A 27020-nucleotide genomic window follows, 5' to 3' on the forward strand; every position below is an offset into this window, starting at 1 on the left:
CATTGTAGCTCCTTGCTGCACAATGGCTGTTTGTTTGACACCCCGCCTGAGGCATTGGTTACTTTCCGTGCTGTTGCCTCTGGAAGCTAATATCTGGCTAATTCCCCAATTTACAGCATGTTTTATTGACAACCGTACAACACAATTCTCATAGCTTCATATGCCTGAATGATACACATCTCTGGAGGGAGAAATGACTTTCAGCAGATCATGACCTTTCCCCTGATACCTTACAAGGCCTGCTGTATATGTGAGATCACAATTATATATAAATGAGGAATGTGGGGTTACAAGACGCTCCCCGAAGGTACCATATGTCACGGAGGCATGTTTGGAGGTGGCTAGATAAGATTAAAAAGTAAAAGAAACATCTCTAGGCAGAAGCCAGACTTTAAAAAATATTTTCCTTAGTTTCTGCCTCGTGCTTGGATTTGTCCATATCAGCAGAGAGGCATGAAGAGCTGGTGGGACCTGGCCCGTGGGTGGGAAAGTCACAGAGCGAGATTCTCCAGTTCTGTCTCCGACAACATCACGGCCGGCCTGGCAGCACGCCATGCCTGACTTCTCAGGGGTAGCTGACCTTCTGTTTGTCTACTTCTGAGACTACAGCCTGCGAGCCATTTTAAGCCAGCCCGCGCGCTCCCACTAGGGAGTGGGATCTGGGGCTTGCCCCGCTCTGGCGCTCCAGTCGGGGAGCAGGATCAGGGGCTGCACCACGCAGCTCCTGGAAGCCGCGGCATGGCCCCGCTCTGGCTCCTACAAGCTCCAATGGCCCCCTCTGGCGCTCCAATGGGAGCTGCAGGGACGGTGCCTGCAGATGGGGCAGCATGCAGAGCCGCCTGGCCGCGCCTCCGCATAGGAGCTGGAGAAGGACATGCCGCTGCTTCCGGGAGCCACTTGAGGTAAGTGTTGCTGAGAGCCTGCACCCCTAAGCCTCTCCCCACGCCCCAGCCTCCTGCTCCAGCCCTGCTCTCTGAACCCCTCAATCCCAGCCCAGTACACCCTCCTGCACCCCAAACCTCTCATCTCCAGCCCCACCCCAGAGCCCGTACCCCCAGCCAGAGCCTGCACCCCTTCCTGCACTCCTACCCCAGCCCTGATCCCCTTCCCTCCCTCCTAACCTGTCAGTTCCAGCCCAGAGCACCCTCCTACACCCCAAACTCCTCATCCCCAGCCCCACCCCAGAGCTCGCACCCCCAAGCCGGAGCCCTCCCCCTCCCCCCCCACACCCCACTTCTCCACCCCAGTCTGGAGCCCCCTCCTGCACCCTGAACCCCTCCTTTCTGGCCCCACCCCAAAGCCCACACCCCCAACCAGAGCCCTCACCCTCTCCTGCACCCCAATCCCAATTCTGTGAGCATTCATGGCCTGCCATAGAATTTCTATTCCCAGATGTGGCCCTTAGGCCAAAAAGTTTGCCCACCCTGTATTATACCAACATAACAGCTTCTCTTTATTAAGCTAAAGAGATTTAGCTCCTGAGTCTCTCACTATAGGGCAGGTTTTCCAGATCTCATATCATTATTGTAGCTCTTTCTGAACCCTTTCCAGTTTGTCAACCTCCTTGTTCAGGGGTGGACCCTAGAAATGGACCCTAGAAATGTGCAGAGCTGATCCCCTGCTCCTACTCAATATCCCCCTGCTTCTCCATCCAAGGGTCACATTTACCCTCCTCGCTGCACCATTGCCCGGACTATATCTGGAGTAACATAGGGATGAATCAAACCCTCTGCTGTCTGATTCTTCTTGAATCTAAGGCCCCTTTGCATCTCTCCAGCAGGGTGAAGGAGTCGCAGAGAACTGGAGCTAGCTGAAATTTTTCCGTTGAGAATATTGTATTTGAAAAAGAAAGCATGAATAATATTCGTCAACAAAATGGGTTTTCCCTATCCTTTTCCAGGGGTTTTCTACAAAATCCCCCATTTTTTTTCAGTTTTTCTTCCCCCCCCCCCCCACTTTTTCTGCAGTAATAAAAAGTGGGTGGCGGAAATGAGCCTCGGGAGAAGGAGGAGTTGTAACGGGGGGGGGGGGAGAAAAACAGAAAAAAACTGAAATTTTCATAACCACCAATTTTCGATGGAAAAATATCAAAGAATCTGGTAACAAATTTGAAATGTCAGTACTTTTTGTGAACTCGTTTTCCTGCTTTCCAACCAGCTGCAACTTGAACATTTTGTCTCTTACAAACATTCCCACCCTCCTCTTAGTATTTATTATTTGTACTGCAGTAATCCCAGTCACGGAGCAGGGCCATCTGTACAAGCAGAACAAATGCAATGAGACACCCAGAAGATTTAAGAGAAAGGTGTGTCTCTTTATTTCCTGGGTCCAGGGAACAGCACCTGGTGGCTAAATTAACTAATTCTGTTGAAGTCACTCCCTCTAGTGAAATAATACATTCCCAGTTGCCTCAGGGTGATATGTATCTCTGCTCATTGGGAACGGGCTAAAGGTGGGCGAATGAAGGGACCGATCCAAGAGGCATGGAATATTTTCTGGTGCAGTTTGCAGAAATCCATTCACCCCTAGCTGCGCTGACTCCAGGTAGCAGGCGACTCTGTTGATCCCACTTCTGCCACCAAGCCAATCAGATGAACCAACATGAGGATTTTCAAAGAGTGAATTTCCTAGGGACTCTTGGAAAGCATGTGATTGGTTTTGGGTAGTCAGGGGCATGGCTGAAGGTCATCTTGGTCAGTACACAGCTGAGCAATGAGACTTCACCCCAAACCTCTTCCCAAGGATGGTGGATAGGGCCAAAACAGAATCTTTTATTGGGGTCAGGGTCAAGTATTGAATCAAAATCTTCAGCTGCCAGCCTAATGTCTTAAGTATGTGCCTGTTCCGCCCCACTTGACCTTACAGCATTGGGCTGGGACTCAGGAGATCTGGGTTCAATTCCCAGCTCTGCCACTGATGCCCTGTGTGATCTTGGAGAAGTCATTGTATTTCTGTGGGCCTCAGTTTCCCTATCTGTAAAATACAGGATAACATGAGGATTCCTTCATACTCACTGCTTTTTGTGACATTTTATGAACTTCTACTCACTTTCTTACAGCTGGGCTCACAATTAGGATACATGTGTAGGCCCAGTTATTACAACCAACCTCACTCTCCACCCAGAACAGACTCCAGGAGACCTAACTCCAAGCCCCACACTGCTGTGATCCATTAGACCTCCCCCCTCTTCTCCCAGAGCTGGGTCTAGAACCCAGAGATCTGGTGCCCCATCCCTCACCCTAGCGTACTCGATCCATCCTCCCATTCCAAGCTCTAGGGATAGAACCCAGGAGTCCTTACTTACAGCCCCCTCTGCTCTACCCACTAAGCCCCACTCCCAGAGCCCAGGATGTAACCTAGGTGCCCTGACTCCTCTGGCGCTAACCTAGTAGACGTCACTGCTCTCCTAGTCCCAGGGCTCGGTTACAGACGTAACTGTCCTGCTCTGTCCAGCTTGGGGGAGACCTCAGCTGGAGTATGGTGTTGGGGGACCGGAAGCTGAAGAATGGGACCGAAGGAGCAGACCCACGAGATCCTGCGAGGCCATGACTGTGTTGGAAGGTGGAAAGGTTTCTCCGTGTCCCAGAATGTGGTAACAGGCCTATTTACCTATTTCACCTTGTCTGTCACTATTCGTCTGGCAACAGTGCAGGTCCAGACACGACAATAATTCTGTCTGAGAGAGCAGGCGTGGGAGGTCATCTTCTGTTGGTGTCCAATAAAGGATGTGGCCTCCCCCACCTCGTCTGTCTAATAGCCTGTGCCCAGCACGGCTACACCACCACGGTGTACAATAATCCTGTGTGGAATTGTGGAAATAAAGGCAACATTTGATGAAGCCTAAAGTGGGTAGACTTGTGACTCTGTTCCCGGGCTCACGCTCCCAACAATGTCCAGTTCTGGCCGTCACCCTCCGGGAAAGAGGTGGGAGAGAGTCCAGAGGGGAGTAACGAAAATGATCACAGGTGGCGAAAACCTGACTGAGTGGGAACGGTTAAAGGGTGACGTCTCGAGGGCCCTTCTAGCCCGACATGTCTATGATTCTATGAAGAATGATTCGAGGTCTGGAAGACGGAGGCACTCAGTCTGTGTGGTTGACCCAAGAGAAGGTTAAGCGGTGGCTTGATCATGGTCTACAGTTCCCTACGGGGGAGAGGCTCTCTGGTCGTACAGGGGGAGAGCATCACTGCTAGCTGAGGGCTCCTTCATCTAGCGGACGAAGGCACAATGAGTCCCCAGCGGCTGGAAGGAGAAGCGAGCGGTGGCCACTGGGAGCCCCCCGGGAACCTTCTACTGCTGCAGTGCGAGGGGGGCTCCTCTGTTCACTGACACGAGCAGAGCCCTATGCCTCAGCAGCTGCAAGGCACAGGGTTCAAAGCCTCCCTCCACCATGTCCTGCATGGCGCCCCCCATGGGACGCTCCGTTGGGGGGAAGGGTAGAGCCCTGTGCTGGGGCGAGCAAAGTTAAAACTCCTGCTCCCCAGGTGCGTGCGCGCTCTTAACAAGTCAGCACTGGTGCTATCTCCGTCTGGGAAAGATGCCAGCAACCGTCCAGCGCCTGGGCTCGGGAGATGGGGAGGGGTTTTCCATGGATGTGGGACCGGTTGCCTAACGAGAGGCTGGACTTGAATGAGAGCCAGATGCAAGGCGACATTAACTGACTGCCCAGGTGCAGGGCCGGACAGAGAGAAAAGAGAACGAAGGGGCGGGCTGTCATCCTGTGGAGGTAGGTGTCCCCCCTGCCCCTCAGTTTGGGGGTTGGAGAGACTCTTAGAGCAAGAAGATGCAATAATTAGGGGGTTCAAGCATGGGAGGCTGGGAGCCAGGACTCCTGGGTTCTATCCCCAGCTCGGGGAGCGGGGTCTAGGGGATTAAAGCAGCGGGACTGGGAGCCAGGACTCCCTAGTGTCTATTCCTAGCTCAGGGACAGGGGAGGGACCGGGGGGTTGGAGCACAGGACTTGGAGGATGCTGGAGAGATGCGTCCTAATCTCAGCTCAACCCAAGCCCTCGGTGCCCTGTTATTGTGCCCACCAGTCCAATGCAGTGCACGGCCCCTTTGAGGCTCATTTAATCCACCTTTTTAAAGAGCCTGGAGATTTTAAATCCACTTTTTTTAATCCACCTTTTTAAAGAGCCTGGAAAAATAGAGAAAAAGCTAGGGAAAGGGCTGCTGATCTCCTCACTTCCTGTGCACAGCTCCAAATACTTGACTTAATGACCATGGAGTTGTAGAAATGTAGGACCTAGAGAGATCGTCTAGCCCGGGTCCCCTGCACTGAGGCAGGACTAAGCATTACCTAGCCCATCCCTGACGTGTGTTTGTCTAAAATCTCCAGCGACAGAGATTCCACAACCTCCCTAGGCAATTTATCCAAGGCAGAAAGTTTCTCCTAATGTCTAACCTAAACTGCCCTTTCTGCAATTTGAGCCCATTGCTTCTTGTCCTAGCCTCACAGGTTAAGGAGAACAATTTATCACCTTCCTCTTTACAACAACCTTTACATACTCGAAGACTGTTCTCATGTCCCCCCTCGGTCTTCTCTTCTCCAGACTAAACAAACCCAGTGTTTTCAATCTTCCCTCTTCGGTCATGTTTTCTAGCCCTTTCATCCTTTTTGTCGCTCTTCTCTGGACTTTCTCCAATTTGTCCACATCTTTCCTGAAAGGTGGCACCCAGAACTGGACACAATCCTCCAGCTCAGGCCTTATCAATGCGGAGTAGTGCGGAAGAATTACTTCTCGTGTCTTGCTTACAACGCTCCTGCTAATGCATCCCAGAAGGATGTTCTCTCTTTTTGCAACAGCGTTGGCTCATATTTGGCTTGTGGTCCACTCTGACCCCCAGATCCCTTTCCGCAGCACTCCTTCCTCGGCAGTCATTTCCCGTTTTCCCAAGTGGAGTACTTTGCATTTGTCCTCATTGAATTTCAGACCATTTCTCCAGTTTGTCCAGTTCATTCTGAATTTTAATCCCGTCCTCCAAAGCAGTTGCAACCCCTCCCAGCTTGGTATCATCCGCAAACTTTACACGTGTGCTCTCTGTGCCACTGATCATTGATGAAGATATTGAACAGAACCAGAACCAGAACCGATCCCTGCGGGACTCCACTCAATATGCCCTTCCAGCTTGACTGTGAACCACTGATTATCTATCTATCTATCTCCATACACCCACTCTATCTATCTATCTATCTATCCTACACTTGAGCGGGTCTGGCTATCTCCAGCAGAGGGCAATGTTGCACAAGCAGATATTCCCCAGGAAGGCCAAGACATGGGCCCTTGGCTGAGGTCTCTGGGGCTGATGGGACCCTAAAGGCGACATCTGCCTTTGCTTTGCAGGTGGAAGGAAGCCGGCCGAGATGGCTGGGAAAGATTCTGAGCTGGAGAAAGGCCTCCATGCCATCGTGAACACCTTCTACAAATACACCAAGGGCCCGCCTGGAGCCAAGGTGCTGGACCATGCGGCTTTCCAGAAATTGCTCAGCAACGAGCTGAGCCATCAGCTCAAGGTGAGACCCGGGTACTCGCACCCCAAGGCGCCGGCAATTGCCAGTTGCTCACTGCTGGCAAAGGGGGCTCTGGCGGTGCCCCTCAATCGCGACCCTCAGCCCCCTGCTGCCCCAGCTCTGCCGGGGCCTCTCAAACCCGACCTGTAGCCCCCTGCGGCTAGCCCAGCCCTGGGCTCCCCCTTTCCTGCCACCAGCTCCGATGATGCCCCTTAATTCTTAATTCACCCCTCCTTTATCCACTTCTGCCTCTAGCTTGTAGCTCAGCGACACACAGACACACACACATCCCCGTGTAGCAGGTGTGATTCCCTCCAGCCGGGGGCATCCCTCGTCCGCCGCCCCACCAGTCGCAGCCTTCACTGGCCAGCTGCTTCCCCCACTGAGGCTTTGCCTTGTCTCCCTGGTGTTTCAGGAAGCCCAGAGCACAGAGGCAGGGAAGGACCTGTTGAAGAAGATGGATACAGACAACAACCAGCTCATCTCCTTCGAGGAATACTGGGAGCTGGTCACCTTAATCTGCCAAGCCATCGAGCGTTACAATTACAGCAAATAGAGACTGTTGAGCAGAAGCCAGTGGGGAAACTGAGGCAGGCTCCTAACTAGGCAACTCCCCCAAATCCTTCACCTACAGAAGTTAAAGCAAACCTGTCCCCCTCCCCCTCCTCTAAACCCAGTTGCCCTAAAACTCACCAGCTCGCTCGGAGACTGGAATCTGTCTGCCCACCCCTCCTCCCACTGCTGGGATCCCCATTCCGGCCTGCACCCCCCACAGCTCCCACCGCCAGGATCTCCACCCCGCCCTGTGCTCCCCACATCTCCCCCTCTCCCACCACCGATATCCCCACCCCGCCCTGTGCTCCCCACATCTCCCGCCTCTCCCACTGCCGGGATCCCCACCCCGCCCTGTGCTCCCCACATCTCCTGCCTCTCCCACTGCCGGGATCCCCACCCCGCCCTGTGCTCCCCACATCTCCTGCCTCTCCCACTGCCGGGATCCCCACCCCGCCCTGGGCTCCCCACATCTCCCCCCTCTCCCACTGCCGGGATCACCCCGCCCTGTGCTCCCCACATCTCCCGCCTCTCCCACTGCCCGGATCCCCACCCCGCCCTGTGCTCCCCACATCTCCCGCCTCTCCCACTGCCCGGATCCCCACCCCGCCCTGTGCTCCCCACATCTCCCGCCATCCCACTGCTGGAATCCCCACCCCGCCCTGTGCTCCCCACATCTCCCGCCTCTCCCACTGCCGGGATCCCCACCCCGCCCTGTGCTCCCCACATCTCCCGCCTCTCCCACTGCCCGGATCCCCACCCCGCCCTGTGCTCCCCACATCTCCCGCCTCTCCCACTGCCCGGATCCCCACCCCGCCCTGTGCTCCCCACATCTCCCGCCTCTCCCACTGCCCAGATCCCCACCCTGCCCTGTGCTCCCCACATCTCCCGCCTCTCCCACTGCCCGGATCCCCACCCCGCCCTGTGCTCCCCACATCTCCCGCCTCTCCCACTGCCCAGATCCCCACCCCGCCCTGTGCTCCCCACATCTGCCCCCTTTCCTGCTCCTGGGATCCCTCCTGGCCTGCACTCCCCACACCATCTGCCTTGCCCGCTGTAACTTGGTCATGTTGCTTGAATAAAGAACCCAATTTGTCTCTTTTCATACCACAGTCGCATGGGGCTCGGTATTGCGCTGAGTCGGCAGAAGGCAGTGGGCGTGCTGGAGGGAATCAGACCTGCCGTGTGGGGTGAGGGGGGTGCCCCCCACTGGAGGGAATCAGACCTGCTTTCTGTGTGTGTGTGGTGCCCCCTACTGGAGGAACTCAGAGTTGGGGGGGGGTGTGAGCGACAATCTAGCCCAGGGGTGGGCAAACTGTTTGGCCCGAGGGCCACATCTGTGAATAGAAATTGTAATGGGGGGCCATGAATGCTCATGAATTGGGGTTGGAGTGCGGGGCAGGGGGGGAGGGCTCTCGTTGGGGGTGCGGGCTCCTCGGTGGGGCCAGAAATGAGGAGTTCAGGGTGCGGCAGGGGGCTCCAGGCGGGGATGCAGGCTCTGGGGTGGGGCTGGGGATGAGGTGTTTGGGGTGCAGGAGGGTGCTCCAGGCTGGGATTGAGGGGTTCGGAGGGCAGGAGGGGGATCAGGGCTGGGGCAGGGGGTTGGGGGGGTGGGGAGAGACTCAAGGATGCAGGCTCCCAGCGGCACTTACCTCAAGCGGTTCCTGGAAGCAGCAGCCTGTCCCTTCTCCGGCTCCGACACTCAGGCACCCCCCATGCAGCTCCCATTGGCGTGCTGGAGGGGGCCATGGGGGGGGGCACGGGTGCACATAGTAGCAGGAGCGGCGCCCTCCTGTGGCTTCTGGGAGTCGTGTGATGTGGCCCTGACCCTGCACCCCAGCCCGTAGTTTGCCCATCCCTGCTTTATGGGGGGTTTTTTCCAGCTCAATTGACACAGATATTACCTAGCATTGGTCCCTGGGGGACCCCACTAGAAACGACCCCATTAGACGACAATTCCCAGCAAAAATTCCTTTGGGGCATCTATCAGCAAGCCAGTTTTTAAGGCAGTGGATGTGGGCTGCCTTGGTTTTTGCCTAGGGCTAATTCTCGAGGCAGGCTGGCGTGCAGGGCTAAGTCAAATGCCTTCCATATGGGATGTCAGCTTTCCTTTGAGTGTACGATGTTGACAGAGTAATCCTTATTTACCTAACTGGGGAGCTCATAAAAAACCAATACTGAGTTTGTCTGACACGACCTGTTTGCCAAGAAACCAGGCTGATGGGAAACTAACACAAGGTGCCCGGGTCTCTTTGTTCATTTCGCCTTAGGCCATGTGGGGATGTCTTGCTCCGTGTTGCAACATATGACAGATTCCAGGCCAAATTCCCTGCTGGTGGCGAACGACCCTTGATTCAACGGCGTTCCAGCCACTTGCCCGAAGGCTTCACTTGGCCCTGACTTCCTAGGAAGTTCCCACTTCTGTATCTCAGATACAGGTCAAGAGTGCACAGAGGCAGCCCTCGCTGGGCTAGATCCCCAGCCGGTGTCAATCGGACCTCGCTCCGTTGGGGCCCATGGAGCCAGAGCCCCAAATGGTGCAAGTCAGCGCTGGATTCAACTGGGCTCCACCCGTCTGGCACCTTTGCCTTCCAGCCCAGCTCATCTTCAGCGTTCACTGCCAAGAGACGGCGGGAGACCCGTTTCCCCCGGGAACCTCGCAACTCACTCAGAGGGCCGAGTCAGCGGTCTGCAACGGCTCATCCGTAAGGCTACGATTTCGTCAGGGATATTTTTAGGAAAAGTCAGGGACAGGTCACGAGCCATAAACAAAAATTCATGGAAGCTGTGAGCTGTCCCTGACTTTTACTAAAAACATTCCTGACAAAATGGGGAGGGAGGAGGGGCCAGCACCCTGCCCCGTTGCGTGCAACAGCTGGGAGCTGTGGCCCCCGCCCTCCCTGTCCAGTGGCTGGGAGCTGGGGAGGGGCCACCAGTGGAGGTGGGAGGGGTCCCCCACCTCCCACAGCAACTGGGAACTGCGGGGTCCCCCTCCTCCTGCAGGGGCTGGGAGTTGGAGGGTCCCCCACCTCCCATGGTAAGTAGGAGCTGGGGGCGGGGGTCGCCATCCGCAGCAGCTAAGCAGCTGCCAGGGTCCTCCTGCTGCCCGCGGGACTGGGAGGGTCCCCCACTTCCTGCAGGGGCTGGGCAGCTTGGGGGGCCCCCATGTCATGGAGGTCTCTGGAAGTCACGGATTCGTAGCCTTACTCAGCTGACATGCTCAGCTGGTCCGAGGCCAGAGAAATCAATTTCTCCCCCAGGGAAGGAGAGAAGATGCATAATCCTATATGTTTCAGAGTAACAGCCGTGTTACTCTGTATTCGCAAAAAGAAGAGGCCTTGTGGCACCTTAGAGACTAACCAATTTATTTGAGCTCGCGAAAGCTCATGCTCAAATAAATTGGTTAGTCTCTAAGGTGCCACAAGTCCTCCTTTTCTTTTTTTGATAATCCTATATGGGATTTGAACCTATAAAATCAGGAATCCAGAGTCTGATGTGTACATCCAGAATGACCCCTCCAGAGTCAATGGAATCAGGGCTGGAGTCTGACCTCAGCGACCCCAGTGTAAACCCAGAGCGACTCCACTTCAGCCAGCAGCGTGTACTTTCGAAGTATGCTAGCGTAAAGCGAAGGAAGTCCAGCAGTTTCACTAGATTTACAATTTGTAAACCCAGAGTAAGAGAGGTTGACTCAGTTGAATTACTCCAGGTTCCCACCAGCGTAACGGAGTAATAAACTGATGGATTTAGTTCACTGCATTATTGGGATGTAATTGAAGAATAACTCCAGAAAGGCCAGCAGCGTTACTCCAGGTTTACACTGGGGTATAATTGAGGAGCCAGTCCAGGAACCACATCGGATTCATGTTGGTGTGACTGCAAAATAACTCTGCTGACTGCGCCGGTGTTCTACTGGTACAAATCCAGAGTAACTCCAGTTAGTCCAGTGGAATTATTCCAGGTATGCTCACGTATCTGAGGAGTAAATCCATGAACTTCAATGGATTTACCTTGGTGTAAAGGGAGTAACTCCACTGCCTTCGCCTCTAGGTTGCGGGTTCGAATCCCATGGCTGTTGGGTTGGCTAAAACAAGGTGGTGGGATCTTGGCTTGTTCTAGGGAAGGGGCCCTGAAGCCATCATCACTGATCCTGCTGTTAACTAGCCCCCTGTCATTGGTGGATAAGCCAAGACTACCCGGGCCTCAGGAACTGAATAGAGAAGAATCCGTCCAGTTGTAGGACTCGGGTACATCAGCAGAGGGTAACGTGGGGCAATTTGGCCATGGCACCAAGATGGCTCCAATCAGGCCCCAGGGTCGGGGGACTGGCTGGCCCAGGGCGATGGGGCCTCTCCCCTCTAAGGGCGTCAGAGCTCCAGGTCCCACATGGAGAGGGGCTCGCTGGACTGGGTGCTCAGGAAGGGAACTATCTCCTCCACGAAGGAGTCCTGGAAGGTGTGCAGATGGCTCAAGCTGGAGCTGTTGTAGAAGGACAACTGGCCGCCCTCGAAGTCCAGATACACCCCCACCTTCTCCAGCCTCCCGCAGACGGACAGGGCGAGGCAGGGGTCCGTGAGAGCCCGGTACTGCCCCCCTCGCCGCTCGATGGCCCACACCCCTTCCCTGGCCCGGAAGCGGATGCGCCTCTTGCGTTTCACGGACCTCCGGGCGGCACCCACCACCCAGTCGGGGCTGTCACCCACCCGCACCTCCCAGTAGAGCCGGCCGCCCGCGCAGCCCTCCCGCCCCACCACACAGGGGCTGGCCGTGAAGCGCTGGGGCTTACGGCGCCAGAACCGCCGGCCCGGGCTGAACTTGACCCCGGTGGCTTCCTCGATGAGGACCAGGCTGGGGTGGGCCGAGTGGCAGTCCAGGGTGATGCAGGCTGGCACTGCAGGAGGAGAGAGGGAAAGGAAGGGGTTAATGGCTGGGCTGGGTTCTCTGGGAGGGGAGGGGGATTCCCCATCAATTAAAGAGATATATTCTCCCCCAAGTCAGTGCTGGCCCTATGGGAGCACGAGGGGGCACTGTGTTGCAGGGAGCATAGTAGGGGGTTCGGTAGGGGGTGCTCTCCCCTCACAGCCAATGCTGACCCCAAAACCCCACTGCAGGGCTAGGGGGCGCTGTGCTGCAGGGAGCAGAGTGTGGGACCAGTAGGGGGTGCTCTCCCCTCACAGCCAATGCTGACCCCAAAACCCCACAGCAGGGCTAGGGGGCGCTGTGCTGCAGGGAGCAGGGTGTGGGATGCTTTTTCCAACACTGGGGGCATGCAAATCAATACCATGGGAACGGCACCACCCCGTCGCCTTCCTCTTCCTTAGCCTCTTCTTCCTCAGCCCCCAGCACCCCCTCCTGATCTCCCGCCCCGCTCCCCACAGCCCAGAGGCCGAGTATGGTCACCTCACCTGGGTGGACTATCCCCAGTAGCTCCTTCCAGGCATAGAACTGCAGGGGTCCCTTAAACTCCCCGAGGTTCAGGTCCACAGGAACCACCCCATCGTCTTCCTCTTCCTTAGCCTCTTCTTCCTCGGCCCCCTCCTCGTCTTCCTCCTCTTCCACCTCAGGTTCCTCATCTTCCTCATCCTCTTCCTCTTCCTCCTCTTTCTCACATTCGTCCGTGTCGTCATCACTGGTTCTCAATTCCTCTTCCGCCTCCACCTCGTCCGGCTTCTCCGCCTCCTTCCCCTGGGCTCCCTGCCCCTCCCGGACCCTGTGGAAAAGCTTGAGGCTTGACGTGAGTGGCCCTACCGTGGTTTTCGAGGATAACGGCCTACCACCGCCGGCCAGTGGGGTTATGAAGGGAACAGCCTGCCCACCACCGCCAGCCAATGGGGTCGCAAGGATAACGGCCTACCTACACTGTCAACCAATGGCATCAGGAGGGTAGTGGCCTATGTACCGCGGCCAGCTAACGGAGTTACTGCTTTAGCTCAGGGGTAATGTCTGGCGTGTGTGTGGTCAGCTGGCCTGCAGAAGACAAAAGCCTACTACAGCTACTAGTTTATGGTGGTACTCCCATATGTCGAGCGGTAGAGTTCAGAGTTCGCTGGGTGCTCATGAGAGGATAATAACCTACTATGGCTGCCAGGTAAGGGTGGTACTCCTGGAGCTCAAGTGGTAGAGTTCAGCGTGTGCTGGTCCATGGGAGAGAACAGCTTATCCCTGCGACCAGCTAGATGGAGTAGCTCCTGTCGCTCACACGGTAGCGGCCCCTCCTCCTATGTCTGGTGGACCCTGGATTGAACCCTGCAGGTGACCTATGAACTCAAACTTTCTCATGGAAATTTTGAGCGTGGGGACAAACCCAAAGATACTCACCTCTCCATCAGCTCCTTGGCATCCTGGAGGAGAGGAGAAAAGGGATGGGAATGAGTCAACACCCGAAGGAGCTACCTCCGCCTCCCCCCACCTCTGTCTATGGGAGAAACTCTGCTCTGCAGCCCCATAACTGCTGCCTCACCCCAGTCAACAGGACCCTTGTTTCCTCCCTCGACCAAGTTTTGGTCCCCAACTCTGTTCCCTTTCAGTCCTATCAACCCCCATTGACCCATCTCTGCTGGCACCCATACCCCAGCTCTTCTCCCCTGCCCCTTGCAAAGACCTATCCCGCCCCCCCAGGCGGGCTCTGCCCCAGTTCTGCCCCCCTCCAGCCTTCCCTGTCCCCTCCCAACCCTCCCCCAGCCAAGGTCTGGCCCTTTCCCCTCACCTTGAGGAAGCCAATGTTGTCCTTGCGCTCCAGCCCCATGCGTACCCTGGAGAGGGTCTCGGTCCAGGAGGCCACTTTCCCATTCAGCTCCTGGAGCTTCTCTTCCATCTGCACCAGGTTCTTCTTCCTCTGTCGCTCCAGCATCTCCTTCAGGCCCAGCTCCCGCAGACTCAGCAGCTGGCGCATCTTCTCAAACTCCCCCGAGATGTGGTCCCACAGGGACTCGGAGCAGCTCTAGGCGATGGAAAGGTGTGGGGGGACAGGATGGAGACCTCAGTGGATGCCTGATCCATCAGGCACCAGACCTACTTCTGCACCAGGGATGGGCAAACTTTTTGGCCTGAGAGCCACATCTGGGTGGGGAAATTGTATGCAGGGCCATGAATGTAGGGCTGGGGCAGGGGGTGGGGGTGTGGGAGGAAGTGCAGGGTGTGGGAGGGGGTGCAGGGTGCAGGAGGGGGTTCAGGGCATGGGGTTGGGGAGGAGGAGGGGTGCAGGGTTCAGCAGGGGACTCAGGGCAAGGTGTTGGGGGCTCAGGTCAGGGGCTGGGATGCAGGAGAGGGTGCAGGGTGCCGGAGGGTATCAGGGCATGGGGTTGGGGAGGAGGAGGGGTGCAGGGTGCAGCAGGGGACTCAGGGCAGGGGGTTGGGGGCTCAGGGCATGGGATTGGGTGCAGGAGGGGTTTGGGGTGTGGCAGGGGGCTCATGGCAGGGGTTTGGGGTACAGGAGGCGTGTGGCAGGAGGTTAGGGAGCTCAGGGCAGGGGGTTAGGGTTCGCGGTGCAGGATGCAGGAGGGGTGCAGGGTGCGGGCACCTCAAGCGGCTCCGGGCTGGCAACAGCGTGCATTGGGGCTAAGGCAGGCTCCCTGCCTGCCCTGGCCCCGCGCAGCTCCCAGAAGTGGCCAGCATGTCCAGCAGTGGCTCCTGGGGGTGGGGTGGGGTGGGGCGGGGCGGGGCAGACAGCTCTGCCGTGCGCTGCCCTCGCTTGCGGGTACCACCCCCGGAGCTCCCATTGGCCACGGTTTCCCATTCCCAGCCAATGGAGGCTCCGGGGGGCGGTGCCTGCAGGTGAGGGCAGCGTACGGAGCCCTCTGCTCTGCCCTTCCCACAGGGGCCGCAGGGACGCGGTGCCAGCCAATTCCTGGAGCAGCGCAGGGCCAGGGTGGGCAGGGAGCCTGACTTAGCCCCATTGCACCATGGGGCTGGCAATCCCACGAGCCAGATTGAAAGCCCTGATGGGCTTGATACGGCCGGCAGGCCGTAGTTTGCCCTCCCCTGTTCTACACCAAGGCCCATTGCAGGCTGAGGATAGAACCCAGGAGTCCTGGATCCCAGGCACCCCTCCCTGCTCTGACCACGAGACCCCACTCCCCTGCCAGAGCTGGGGAGAGAACCCAGCAGCCCTGCCCTCCCTGGGTCAAGCCCTTGTGCCCATCTAGCCCGGTATCCAGCCTCGTACCTGCAGCTCTGTTATGTTCTCCTGCTGGTGGCACTGGCTCTGCACCAGCCTCTTGAGACCTTCCTGCAGGGGCTGCAGAGACGCCTTGAGCTGTTCCTGGGCAGCAGAGATCCGGGGTCACCGGCTGGAGCCGGTGGGGACCGGCTGCCACCCCATCGAGATTCCCCGCCCAGCAATGGGATTTCAGTCCCAGATCCCTCCCGGGAATTTCAGCCCTGCCCAGACCTTCCCATTGGCTGCCCTTCCCCAAAATCCCTGCCTCCCAGGAACGGGCAGCCAATCAGAGCTGCGGCAGGTGGCAGGCAGAATGTGCTACCTTCCCCCACCCGGGAGGGGTTTTCAGGTAGGGGAGGCAGGAGCAGAAAGAGCCAGACAGTTCCAGCCACAGGTTAGTCCGCTCCCCCCACCACGCTGGGAGCAATGGGTCAGACTGCTCTCACCCCCCTCACAATAGGTCAGTCCACTCCCACCCTCTCCTGTTAACAATAGATCAGTCCACTTCCTACTATGAGCAAGAGGTCAGTCCTCTCTCCCCTCTTCCCCTGTGAGCAATGGGTCAGTCCACTCCCCTCTTATCCGTGAGTAGTGGGTCAGTCCACTCCCCCCTGAGAGCAATGAGTCAGTCTGCTTCCCCCCTCCCCCTGTGAACAATGGGCCAGTCCACTCCCCCCCCCCCCGCAGAGTAATGGGCCTGTTCACTCCCCCCTCCCCCTTGATGAGCCACCCCCTGTCCCCGTGTCCCCCCCCCGATGAACAATGAGTCAGTCCACTCCCCCCCCACAGAGTAATGGGCCTGTTCACTCCCCCCTCCCCCTTGATGAGCCACCCCCTGTCCCCGTGTCCCCCCCCCGATGAACAATGAGTCAGTCCACTCCCCCCCCACAGAGTAATGGGCCTGTTCACTCCCCCCTCCCCCTTGATGAGCCACCCCCTGTCCCCGTGTCCCCCCCCCATGAACAATGAGTCAGTCCACTCCCCCCCCACAGAGTAATGGGCCTGTTCACTCCCCCCTCCCCCTTGATGAGCCACTCCCCCTGCCCCCCCCATGAACAATGCGTCAATCCACACACACACACCCCCCCCTAACACAAGCCCTGGGAGGGGGAGGGACGAAGTGCAGGGTGGGGGCAGGACTGACACGTGGCTGATCGTGATCAGCACTGATGTGGGTCTCGACTTGTCTCTGGGGTGGGGGGCCCAGAAAGCTCTGATGTGGGGATGGGGGCACTGGGTTCACATGGGGCTTGAAGTGGCAGAATTAAAGGCTGGGCTGGGAAGCAGCCGGAGGCCAGCTGGGGTGGGCAGAATTGAACCCACGAGACCCTGCCTAGGGAACCCAGGAGTCCTGGTTCCGCCCTCCCTCCCCCCAACCTCTGAACCCCACTCTTCTCCCAGAGAACCCAGGCATCCGGGCCCTCACCTGATATTTCTGGACGGCGTTTTTGATGGGCAGGAAGTCGTGGCCGCGGTGCTGGGGCAGGTCCCGGCAGATCACGCACACGGGCCCCTCGTCCTGGCTGCAGAAGAGTTTGAGCGGCTCCTCGTGCTCTGCGCAGAAATACCAGCTCCCGCCTCCGCCCGCCTGGGCCCCCTCGTCCAGTTTGAGCAGCCGGGCTTTCTCCGCCAGGCTGCACAGGGCCCGGTTGAGGGCCACCCGGCGCAGGGCGAAGGGGTGCCGGCACTCGGGGCACAGCCCCCGGCGCTGCCCCTTGGGGACGCAGGGCTCCAGGCAGGCAGCGCAGAAGCTGTGTCCGCACTCCAGCATGCGGGGGTCCCGGAACAGGGACAGGCAGATGGGGCAGAGCAGGTCCTCCGTGAAACTGGAGATTTCCCTAATTGAGGCCATCACGGGATGGGGACGTCCCTTCTCCCCGGGGCCGGGACGCCGCTGGGCCGGGGCGTCCCTTCTCCCCGGGGCCGGGACGCCGCTGGGCCGGGGCGTCCCTTCTCCCCGGGGCTGGGTCCTTGCTGGGCCGGGACGTCCCTTCTCCCCGGGGCTGGGTCCTTGCTGGGCCGGGACGTCCCTTCTCCCGGGGGCTGGGTCCTTGCTGGGCCGGGACGTCCCTTCTCCCCGGGGCTGGGCTGCCCTGTCTCTGCCCCCAAACCCAGAGGCACTGGAGCCGGCTGCAGTGCAATGTGGTCAGGCTGCAGCTGCAACAGGACCCGCCTCCTCTGCTGACTCAGCGATTCCTCCTGGGGCTGCAAGGTGCCTGCCTCCTGCCTTCCCCCCCACCCCCCAGCCCTGACTCAGCACCGCTTTGTTTTCACCATTCCTCCCATTAACCCTCGCCTCTCCAGGGCTGCTGGAAATGACTATGCACCTCCGTGATTGGCTCTGCCAGCTGCCCTGGCTGTGCAGACAATGTGCGGGGGGAGGGGGGGTCATGGTGAAGTCATTTTGGGGGACAGACTGAGCAAACACCTCCTCCCCCCTTCCTGAAACTGCCCCACAGCAGGCTGTGAAGCCTGGGAGCCAGGACTCATGTATTCTATCCCCAGCTCTGGGAGGGGAAGCGGGGGCTAGTGGGTGGGAGCAGGGGGGGGCTCGGAGCCAGGACTCCTGGGTTCTGTTCTGAGCTCTGGTTTATTTGATTCATACACTTTGAAAATGTCCTCGTAACCAGGTTAATATCGTCCAAAGACTCGATAAAATCAGCTACTCATGCAACACGCAATGAAATGACGGTGTCCTGCCTGCTGGGCAACCCAGGTACATTTCCATGGCTTGTCTCTCACACTGGCAGGCTAGAGAGGCTGGATCCTGGTGGCTTCACTCTCCACCAAATCTCCCCCCTCAAAATATATGGCAGCTTTTCCTCTGAATCCGAATCTCTGAGGGCTGGGATCATCTGCACAGATGCATCCCAGGTGGTCGTCAGTGCCACGTGATAGATCCATCATGGACTGTGTCTAGAAAAGAAAAATAGTTGAATATTGATACCTTGCAGAGATGCAGCCAGCTCTGGGGTGGGGCAGCTGGGTAACAGCCACACAGCGACACAACATGGGAATGGCTTGCCTCAGTCAGGGTTGCAGCCAGCTCTGGGGCAGGGCATCTGGGTAACAGCCGCACAGCAACACCACACGGGCATGGCTCGCCCAGCACTGAGATGCAGCCACCTCAGGGGTGAATCTTGGCTCCCCCACGGTGTCTCCTAAAGGTAGGACTGTGACACTGCACCCCATATTCATCATAGTGGCATGATTATGACATAATTATGATGTATTTTGTACAAGATGTGTCCTGTGAGGTCTCTATGAAAAGTTGCTATTTGCTGGATATGATTATCCTATTTGTATGCATGTATCATTTGTGTATCTGAAGTTATGAATATTGACTGTGTAGCTGTATTTCAAATGGGCTTACCCTGGGTAACACCCACAACTAGCCTTCCAGGTACAACAATGAAGACGCTAGGCAGTGCTGATGGCTCATCAACAAAGACAATGGACCACAGAAGAGCTTAGCCTTCCTATAAACGTTTCAGCCAGCCTATGAGTAATGGCTTCTATGCCCCAGCAAGGGCATGTGACCAGACCACATGACACTAAACTCCAGTTTGGTGCCTGTATTCTGCCACAAACCAGGCTGGGAATTTAGCTTGAAACAAAGGGGTTCCCGCTGTGTGGAGAGACTATATGAGGTGGGGCGTGACATCATGACTGGTCTTCACTCCCCCACAACTCAACACCTGAAAGAAGCTCTGGAAGACAAAGGACTTGGAATGGGGGAGGGGAACCGAGGCTGCCAGGCAGATGTGGCTTGTGCCTTAAGAATCTGCAAGCCTGCTTGTACCGTCAGTCAGGGTGAGATATGGCTAATTCAAATCCTATCGATCTAGTATATTAAGCTTAGCTTGTGTTTTTGTTTATTTACCAGGTAATCTGCTTTGATCTGTTTGCTGTCACTTATAATCCCTTAAAATCTCTCCTTCTGCAGTTAATACACTTGTTTTAAGGTTTTATCTTAACCAGTGTGTCTTGAAGTGAAGTGCCTGGGAAAATCTCAGCTTGGTGGACACAGGCTTGTTGTGCATATCTTTCCCACATCGAGGGGAAAGCAAACTATATTAATGAGCTTGCATTGTACAGATCCCCATGCAGTGCAAGACAGTATAATTCTGGGTTCATACACCAGCAAGGGTGCAGGGCTGGGGAGCTGGGAAATTGGCTCCTGTCTCCTGTATGTCCTTGAGTGGCTTAGGTAAAGCATTCAGGTAGCTCAGCTGTGTGCATGGCACCACCTGCTGTCATGCAGGGTGATAACAGGGCCTGGAAAGGCTGGCTGAGTCACCAGCAGACCCGCGTGAGAAGGGCCAGCCCAGTTAAATGGTTAGGGTCACAGCAGTTCCCACGGCTCCCAAACTGCAGTCCGGGGGGTGACAACCCGTCACAAGGATAAGGGTGAGAAACCAGCCTGACCTGCTTGGATGGTCCCCAGCATTTTCTGCCAGGCCTCAAAGTCCAGCGATTCCTTGAATTCCTCGAGAGCTGGGTCCACAGCAACGATATCCCCATCTTCATCTTCCTCCTCCTCCTCGCCATTAGCATCATCTTCATCTCCTTCCTCCTCCTCGCCATTAGCCACATTTTCATCTTCATCAGTCGAATCATCTTCATCGCCACTGGACCCTTCATCACTTGCACCATCCTCTTCCTCCTCCTCATCGTGGCTTGACTGATCCTCCCGGACTCTACAAAGAGAGAAATCTACTACAGCAGCCACCTGTGTGTGTGCACACAGATCTCTCTCTCTCTGCGCACGTACGGATCTCTGTGTGTATGCGCACACATACGGATCTCTGTGTGTGAGGGCGGACGTGTGTGTGACGCCATGTGCAATTGTGTGTGTGTGTGTACAGATCTCTGTGGGACTCCATGTGTGATTGTGCGTGTGTGTCACAAAGAGAGGAACACGCAGACCAAAACAGTAGCCCTAAAAAGGAAGTGGGGGGAGGGATGGGGACACACTCACCTTCTCATCAGCTCCTTGATGCCCTAGATTAGGGAGAAAGAGACAGGATTGACTCCTGGAACTACCCTCCACAGTAACACTCCATGCCCCGTTGTGGGTGAGATACCAGCCCTATGGGACAGCCCTTTCCCAGCTCCCCCTGCTCAGCCCCAATTCCCACCCCTGCCTCATCCAACCACTACTGTCTCCAGCTGCTTTCCCTCCCTACTCCTTCTTCTGCATGTTCCTCATGCCATACACCTGCCCATCACCCCTAACCTGCTTCTGCCTTGACAGCCTGTTCCCCTCCCAGAGACTCCAGGAGTCCTGACTCCCAGCCCCGCTGCTCTAACCCACTAGACCCCACTCCCCTCCCAGAGCTGGGGAGAGAACCCAGGAGTCCTGGCTCCCAGCCCCATTACACAATCTCCCATCCCACAGCTCCATCATGTAGCGCCTCCCAGCCATGTTCCCATCTCCTGGCAGATGAAATCCCGCCTCACCCTGAGGAAGGCTGTGGGATCTGAGGTGTCCAGCCCCACCCGGGCCATGGACAGGGTCTCGCTACGAAAGGTCACTTCTTCATCCAGCTCCTTCAGCCTCTCCTCCATCTCCGCCCGGTTCTCCTCCTTCAACCTCCCCACAGTCTCTTTCATGCCCTGCTCCTTCTCCTGCAGGATCTGATGGAGAACCTCAAACTCCTCGGTGATATAGCCCAAGAGGTCCTGGGCATAGCTCTGCAGAGGGTGGAGAAACCAGCAGAAGGTTCAAAACACACCACCGACGGAGCATTTGCAGGAGGCAGGATGACCGGTCCCTCAGTTTCCCCAACTGTACAGTGGGGAGAACTGCACTTCCCTACCTCACAGGGGAGCTGGGAGGGTGAGCACAGGAAAATGGAGTGAGATGGGAATTTATTTGACAAAATGTTTTTTATAGAAAAATTTGGAAAAATAGAAATTGTGTGTGAAACAGGGTTTGGACATGACAAATCTCCTAAATCAGGAAACGTTTGGCGGGGAAGGTGAGCTAAAGGGCCAGGCCATGTTAATTTAGGGACAGTCACTGACTCCTAACAATAATAATACCTAGCACTTTTCATCCTCAGATCTAGCAGCCCCTGACAAGTTTTCCTGGCTCTGCCAACATCTGGGGTCTGCTCTGTAATCCTGAGTCCTGGCTACTGGCCTGTCATTAACGAGCATTCATCAAAAACCAGACTTGTGGGAAAGGCTGATTTTTCAAAAGGGGGTTTTCCGAAGGAAGTCAGTGTCATAATCCCTGTCTGACAGGTAGGGAAACTGAGGCACGGATTGGGGCAATGACTGGCCCAAGGTCATCCCGCGGCAGAGCCAGGAATAGAACCCAGGTGTCCTGAATTCCTTGCCAGTGCTCGAGCCACGAGGGCAGAGGTGGGCAAAATTTTTGGCCCGAGGGCCACATCTGGGTGTGGAAATTGTATGGTGGGCTATGAATGCTCACAAAATTGGGGTTGGTGTGTGGGAGGGGGCGAGGGCTCTGGCTGGGGGTACAGGCTCTGGGGTGGGGCCAGAAATAAGGATTTCAGGGTGTGAGAGGGGCCTCCGGGCTGGGCCATGGGGTTGAGGTGTGGGGGGGGGGCTCCAGCTGGGGGTGCTGGCTCTGGGGTGGGGCTGGGTATCAGGAGTTTGGGGTGCAGGAGGGTGCTCTAGGCTGGGACCAAGGGGTTTGGAGGGTGGCTGGGGCACGGGACGGGCTCAGGGGTGCAGGCTCTGGGTGGCGCTTACCTCAAGCAGCTTCCGGAAGCAGCGGCGTGGCCAATGGAAATTGCGGGGGCGGCGCTTGGGGCAGGGGCAGCACGCAGAGCCCCCTGGCTTCCCCTAAACGTAGGAGCCGGAGGGGGGACAGGCCACTGCTTCCGGGAGCCACGGCATGCGTGCGTGGAGTGGACCCCGACCCCGCTCCCCGGTTGGAGCAGGGCAAGCCACAGACCCCCAGCAGGGGCTGGAGGGCCGGATTAAATCGGTTGGCGGGCCGGATGTGGCCCACGGGCCGTCGTTTGCCCACCCCTGCACTAGGGTATGTGGCATCGCTCTCCTAGGCCTATAGCCATGGTCCAGCCAGTAGGAGGTGACAGCGAGCCCACACTGTAAATGTAGGTTAAAGCCTGACCCAATCTCGGGACCATATGAGGGGGATTTTGGCAATACCTCCAGCTCTGCTATGTTCTCCTGCTGGCGGCGCTGGTCCTCAGTGACTGAATTCAGATTGTCCTTCAGGGGGACGAGAGATGCCTTCAGCTTGTCCTGTGCGGCAGAGAAACCCACCCGTCAGCGAGGGTTTTTTACCCTTTCCTCACAGGTCAGGTTTTCTCAACCTTTGATCATTTTCGTTGCTCCCCTCTGGACTCTCTCCAGTTCGTCGACGTCTTTCCTCAGGGGCAGCGCCCAGAACTGGATGCAACATGGCAGCTGAGGCCTCACCAGGGCCGAATCGAGCAGGACAACGACCTCCCGCGTCTTACATACGACACCCGTTCACACACCCCAGACGATCAGCCTCTTTTGCAGCCGCATCACCTTGGTGACTCATCTTCAGTTTGTGAGCCACTGGACCCCCCAGTCCCTTTCCAGCAGCTCGACCACCTGGCCTGTCGTTCCCGGATTTGCAGCCGTGCATTTGATTTTTTCCTTCCGAGTGTAGTACATTGCCCGCGTCTTTATTGAATTGCATCTTGATTTCAGACCCATTCTCCAGTGACACAGCGAGGAGTCCCCCCATAATGAACTGGCCCCCCAGCTGATGTAACAAGACAGGAGCTGTGCTCGGGACAGAGTCCGGGAGCGTCCCCCAGCCTAGTTTGATCTACTTAGACCCCAAATTCCCCTCCCAGAGCCGGGGATAGAATCCAGGAGTCCTCACGTCCAACCTCTATCTTCCAACCCAGTAGATCCCACTCCCAGAGAACCCAGGCTTCCTGGCTCTCAGCTCCCTCCCCCCCTCTAACCACTAGACCCTGCTCCCCACTCAGAGAACCCAGGCGTCCTGGTTCTCAGACCTCCCCCCCACTCTAACCACTAAACCCCACTCCACTCCCAGAGAACCCAGGCATCCTGGCTCCCAGCCCCCCTGCTCTAACCACGAGACCCTGCTCCCCACTCCAAGAACCCAGGCGTCCTGGTTCTCAGACCCTCTGCTCTAACCACTAAACCCCATTCCCCTCCCAGGGAACCCAGGTGTCCTGGCTCTCAGGCCTCCCGCTCTAACCACTAAACCCCACTCCCCTCCCAGAGAACCCAGCTGTCCTGGCTCTCAGGCCCCCCTACTCTAACCACTAGACCCTGCTCCCCACTCAGAGAACCCAGGCATCCTGTTCTCACACACTCACCCCCGCTCTAACCACTAGACCCTGCTCCCCACTCAGAGAACCCAGGCATCCTGGTTCTCACACACACACCCCCGCTCTAACCACTAGACCCTGCTCCCCACTCAGAGAACCCAGGCATCCGGGCCCTCACCTGATATTTCTGGACGGCGTTTTTGATGGGCAGGAAGTCGTGGCCGCGGTGCTGGGGCAGGTCCCGGCAGATCACGCACACGGGCCCCTCGTCCTGGCTGCAGAAGAGTTTGAGCGGCTCCTCGTGCTCCAGGCAGATGGACCATCCGGACCCTTTTCCGCCCGGCTGGGCCCCCTCGTCCAGTTTGAGCAGCCGGGCTTTCTCCGCCAGGCTGCACAGGGCCCAGTTGGTGGCCACCCGGCGCAGGGCGAAGGGGTGCCGGCACTCGGGGCACAGCCCCCGGCCCTGCCCCTTGGGGACGCAGGGCTCCAGGCAGGCGGCGCAGAAGCTGTGTCCGCACTCCAGCATGCGGGGGTCCCGGAACAGGGACAGGCAGATGGGGCAGAGCAGGTCCTCGGCCAGGCTGGACGCGTCCAGAGCAGACGCCATCCCAGCCCCGCGCCCTGAAATGTCCCCCGGCCGGGCGGAGCCACGGGCCCCGGGGCTTTTGCTTTCGTTTCCCGCACACACATGTACACCGCCCTGCCAGAGGAAAGGGAGAGCCCGGCAGCTGTCACCGCCTCGCACGCTTCCGCCGGCGCTCCAAAGTTCAGCTTCTTTTGTTTGCATAAGTCAGAAACAATGTCCAGAGCTGGGGAGAGAACCCAGGAGTCCTGGCCCTCCCCGGCTCTAACCCACTAGTCCCCACTCCCCTCCCAGAGCTGGGGAGAGAACCCAGGAGTCCTGGCTCCCAGCTGTAACCACTGGACCCCACTCCCCTCCCCTCCCACAGCTGGGGAGAGAACCCAGGAGTCCTGGCTCCCAGCTGTAACCACTGGACCCCACTCCCCTCCCACAGCTGGGGAGAGAACCCAGGAGTCCTGGCTCCCAGCTGTAACCACTGGACCCCACTCCCCTCCCACAGCTGGGGAGAGAATCCAGGAGTCCTGGCTCCCAGCCCCCACCCCCCGCTCTAACCACTGGACCCCACTCCCCTCCCACAGCTGGGGAGAGAACCCAGGAGTCCTGGCTCCCAGCCCCCACACCCCCCCGCTCTAACCACTGGACCCCACTCCCAGAGCTGGGGAGAGAACCCAGGAGTCCTGGCTCCCAGCCGTAACCACTGGACCCCACTCCCCTCCCACAGCTGGGGAGAGAACCCAGGAGTCCTGGCATCCAGCCCCCACCCCCACCCCCCGCTCTAACCACTGGACCCCACTCCCCTCCCACAGCTGGGGAGAGAACCCAGGAGTCCTGGCTCCCAGCCCCCACCCCCCGCTCTAACCACTGGACCCCACTCCCCTCCCACAGCTGGGGAGAGAACCCAGGAGTCCCGGCTCCCAGCCCCCACCCCCCGCTCTAACCACTGGACCCCACTCCCCTCCCACAGCTGGGGAGAGAACCCAGGAGTCCTGGCTCCCAGCCCCCACACCCCCCCGCTCTAACCACTGGACCCCACTCCCAGAGCTGGGGAGAGAACCCAGGAGTCCTGGCTCCCAGCTGTAACCACTGGACCCCACTCCCCTCCCACAGCTGGGGAGAGAACCCAGGAGTCCTGGCTCCCAGCTGTAACCACTGGACCCCACTCCCTTCCCACAGCTGGGGAGAGAACCCAGGAGTCCTGGCTCCCAGCCCCCCCCCCCACTCTAACCACTAGACCCCACTCCCAGAGCTGGGGAGAGAACCCAGGAGTCCTGGCTCACCTGCTCTACCCCCATCCAACCTCTCCCTAAACCAATGTGTACAGGGGTCGGGGGGGGGTACAAGGTACAGCCGCTTTCTACACCCCTAATCCCTCCTGGAGCAGAGGCTGCAATGAGGGTTTCCACCAGTAGGGTGCAGTCGTGCTCTGAGGTATGACGTGACCCCTGCTCCCTCCGCCCCACCCCACCCCACCCACACCCACAGTCTCCTGCTGCTCAGTTTACAGGGTCCCTCCTAACTGGCTGCAACTTGCTTTTCATCTGTTTGTTTTTCCACTCCCCTCTTTTCAGTCTCTCTTCTCCACCCCACCCCCCTCTCCCCAGTTCCTGGCCTGCTCCCCAGCTCTGAACCAGGTCTTCCCACCCTGCAGCAACTCTCATCTGTTCATTTTCTTTCTCTCTTTCCTCCCCATTCTCGCCCGCCCGCTCCTGTGGGGAGCCAGGTCCTACTGACTTTCAGCCACTTTCTCTTTTTCTTCCCCCATCTGCCTCCATCCCTCCAGCCTCAGTTTTGTGACTGGGTCCCCTCCCTGCCTGCTGCCATCTACCTGTATTTGCTCCGTCTCTCCTTCCAGCCCTTTTCCCCCTAGTTTGGAGCTGGGTCCTGCCAACCGGCAGCAACCTTCCAGGTCCTTCTCTCATTCGTTTGTTCCTGGACTCTTCCTTTTCTTGTTCCCTTTGCTTGGATTCTTTCTTTGTTCGCCATTCCCCTTTTCCCAGCTTGTAACGGGTTCTCCAACCCACCAGTTTGCATTCTCTCTCTCTCCTTCTTTCATTCCTTTGTTCCTTCGCTTTCCTTCTTTCAGGGCCGGCATAAGGGAAAATGGCACCCGGGGTGAACTTGTTTTTTGGCCCCCCGGCCCGTGTGTGTGCAGTGCCCCCCAAAATTGCTCCAGCCCCCGTGGGTGCACCCCATTGCCCCTGGCTCCCCGCCCTCCCTTCACCCTCTAACCCCTGCACCCCTAATCCCCGCACTTCCCCTGCACCCTGTGCCCCAATCCCTGTATTGTGCCCCCTGCATCTTTAATCCCTGCACCCCATCCCGTGCCCCTAATCCCTGCACTCCCCCCTTTACCCAACCCCCCCCCCCCATGCTGCGCCCACATGGGGAAACTGACCTGGATACATGGATGCCCTGCTGTTCGCTCCCCGGAACGCGGCTCCTCCACGCCCCCCAGGGGGCTGTGAGGAGGGGCGCGAGGTGTGACAGTCAGGGCTCCCGGCATCCAGGTCACTTTCCCCACCTGGGCTGCATAAGGGGAGGGCAGGAGAGCAGCGGGGAGCAACGCACTGCCACATGGTGACCCCCCCGACCGCAGCGCCCTGGGCAGTCGCCCGGGTGGCCCACCCCCGAGGCCAGTCCTGCCTTCTTTTCCCTTCCTTCCATCCCTTTTTCTCCCATTTTGTAGCCTGTAGTACCCAAGGTCCCCTCCCAAGCCGCACTGACTTTCATTCTCACTCGGTTACTCCTTTCTTCACTACTTTCTTTTCTAAATAGCCACCTCTCTTCTTTCCCCGTTTGGATCCAGGTCCCATCCCAACCTGATGCAACATTCATTCGTGCATTCCTACCCACGCCAGAGGAGCTCACCCAGCAATTCTGGCATCCAGCCCGTATCTGGTGGTTGAGCTAGAATGTATTTTGGATAAGACCAATTTT

The 27020-nt window shown here is 57.7% G+C and overlaps 3 protein-coding genes across 4 annotated transcripts; 1 reads left to right on the forward strand and 2 right to left on the reverse strand.

Annotated features, from left to right (window-relative positions):
- Positions 1–4629: 4629 nt before the first annotated feature.
- Positions 4630–7156, forward strand: LOC140897771 (protein S100-A16). Its single transcript, XM_073310793.2, has 3 exons — positions 4630–4726; positions 6345–6514; positions 6927–7156. Exons 1-3 carry the CDS (start codon positions 4630–4632, stop codon positions 7065–7067), a joined length of 408 nt encoding a protein of 135 aa, XP_073166894.2. The 3' UTR covers positions 7068–7156.
- A 3318-nt stretch (positions 7157–10474) lies between these two features.
- LOC140897770 (zinc-binding protein A33) lies at positions 10475–17339 on the reverse strand. Of its 2 annotated transcripts, XM_073310791.2 has the most exons (6): positions 16648–17339; positions 15228–15323; positions 13770–14003; positions 13382–13404; positions 12469–12773; positions 10475–11954 (listed from the first exon to the last, which is right to left on the reverse strand). In XM_073310791.2, exons 1-6 carry the CDS (start codon positions 17071–17073, stop codon positions 11431–11433), a joined length of 1608 nt encoding a protein of 535 aa, XP_073166892.1. In that variant the 5' UTR covers positions 17074–17339; the 3' UTR covers positions 10475–11430. The 2 variants fall into 2 exon arrangements, with proteins under 2 accessions (XP_073166892.1, XP_073166893.1); XM_073310792.2 differs by lacking the exon at positions 15228–15323.
- A 453-nt stretch (positions 17340–17792) lies between these two features.
- Positions 17793–24198, reverse strand: LOC140897668 (nuclear factor 7, brain). Its single transcript, XM_073310572.1, has 6 exons — positions 23679–24198; positions 22371–22466; positions 20685–20918; positions 20203–20225; positions 19650–19921; positions 17793–18137 (listed from the first exon to the last, which is right to left on the reverse strand). Exons 1-6 carry the CDS (start codon positions 24105–24107, stop codon positions 18103–18105), a joined length of 1089 nt encoding a protein of 362 aa, XP_073166673.1. The 5' UTR covers positions 24108–24198; the 3' UTR covers positions 17793–18102.
- Between the last annotated feature and the right edge of the window lie 2822 nt (positions 24199–27020).

This window comes from Lepidochelys kempii, chromosome 14 (assembly GCF_965140285.1).
Source record: "Lepidochelys kempii isolate rLepKem1 chromosome 14, rLepKem1.hap1, whole genome shotgun sequence".
Classification (NCBI taxonomy): Eukaryota; Metazoa; Chordata; order Testudines; family Cheloniidae; genus Lepidochelys; species Lepidochelys kempii.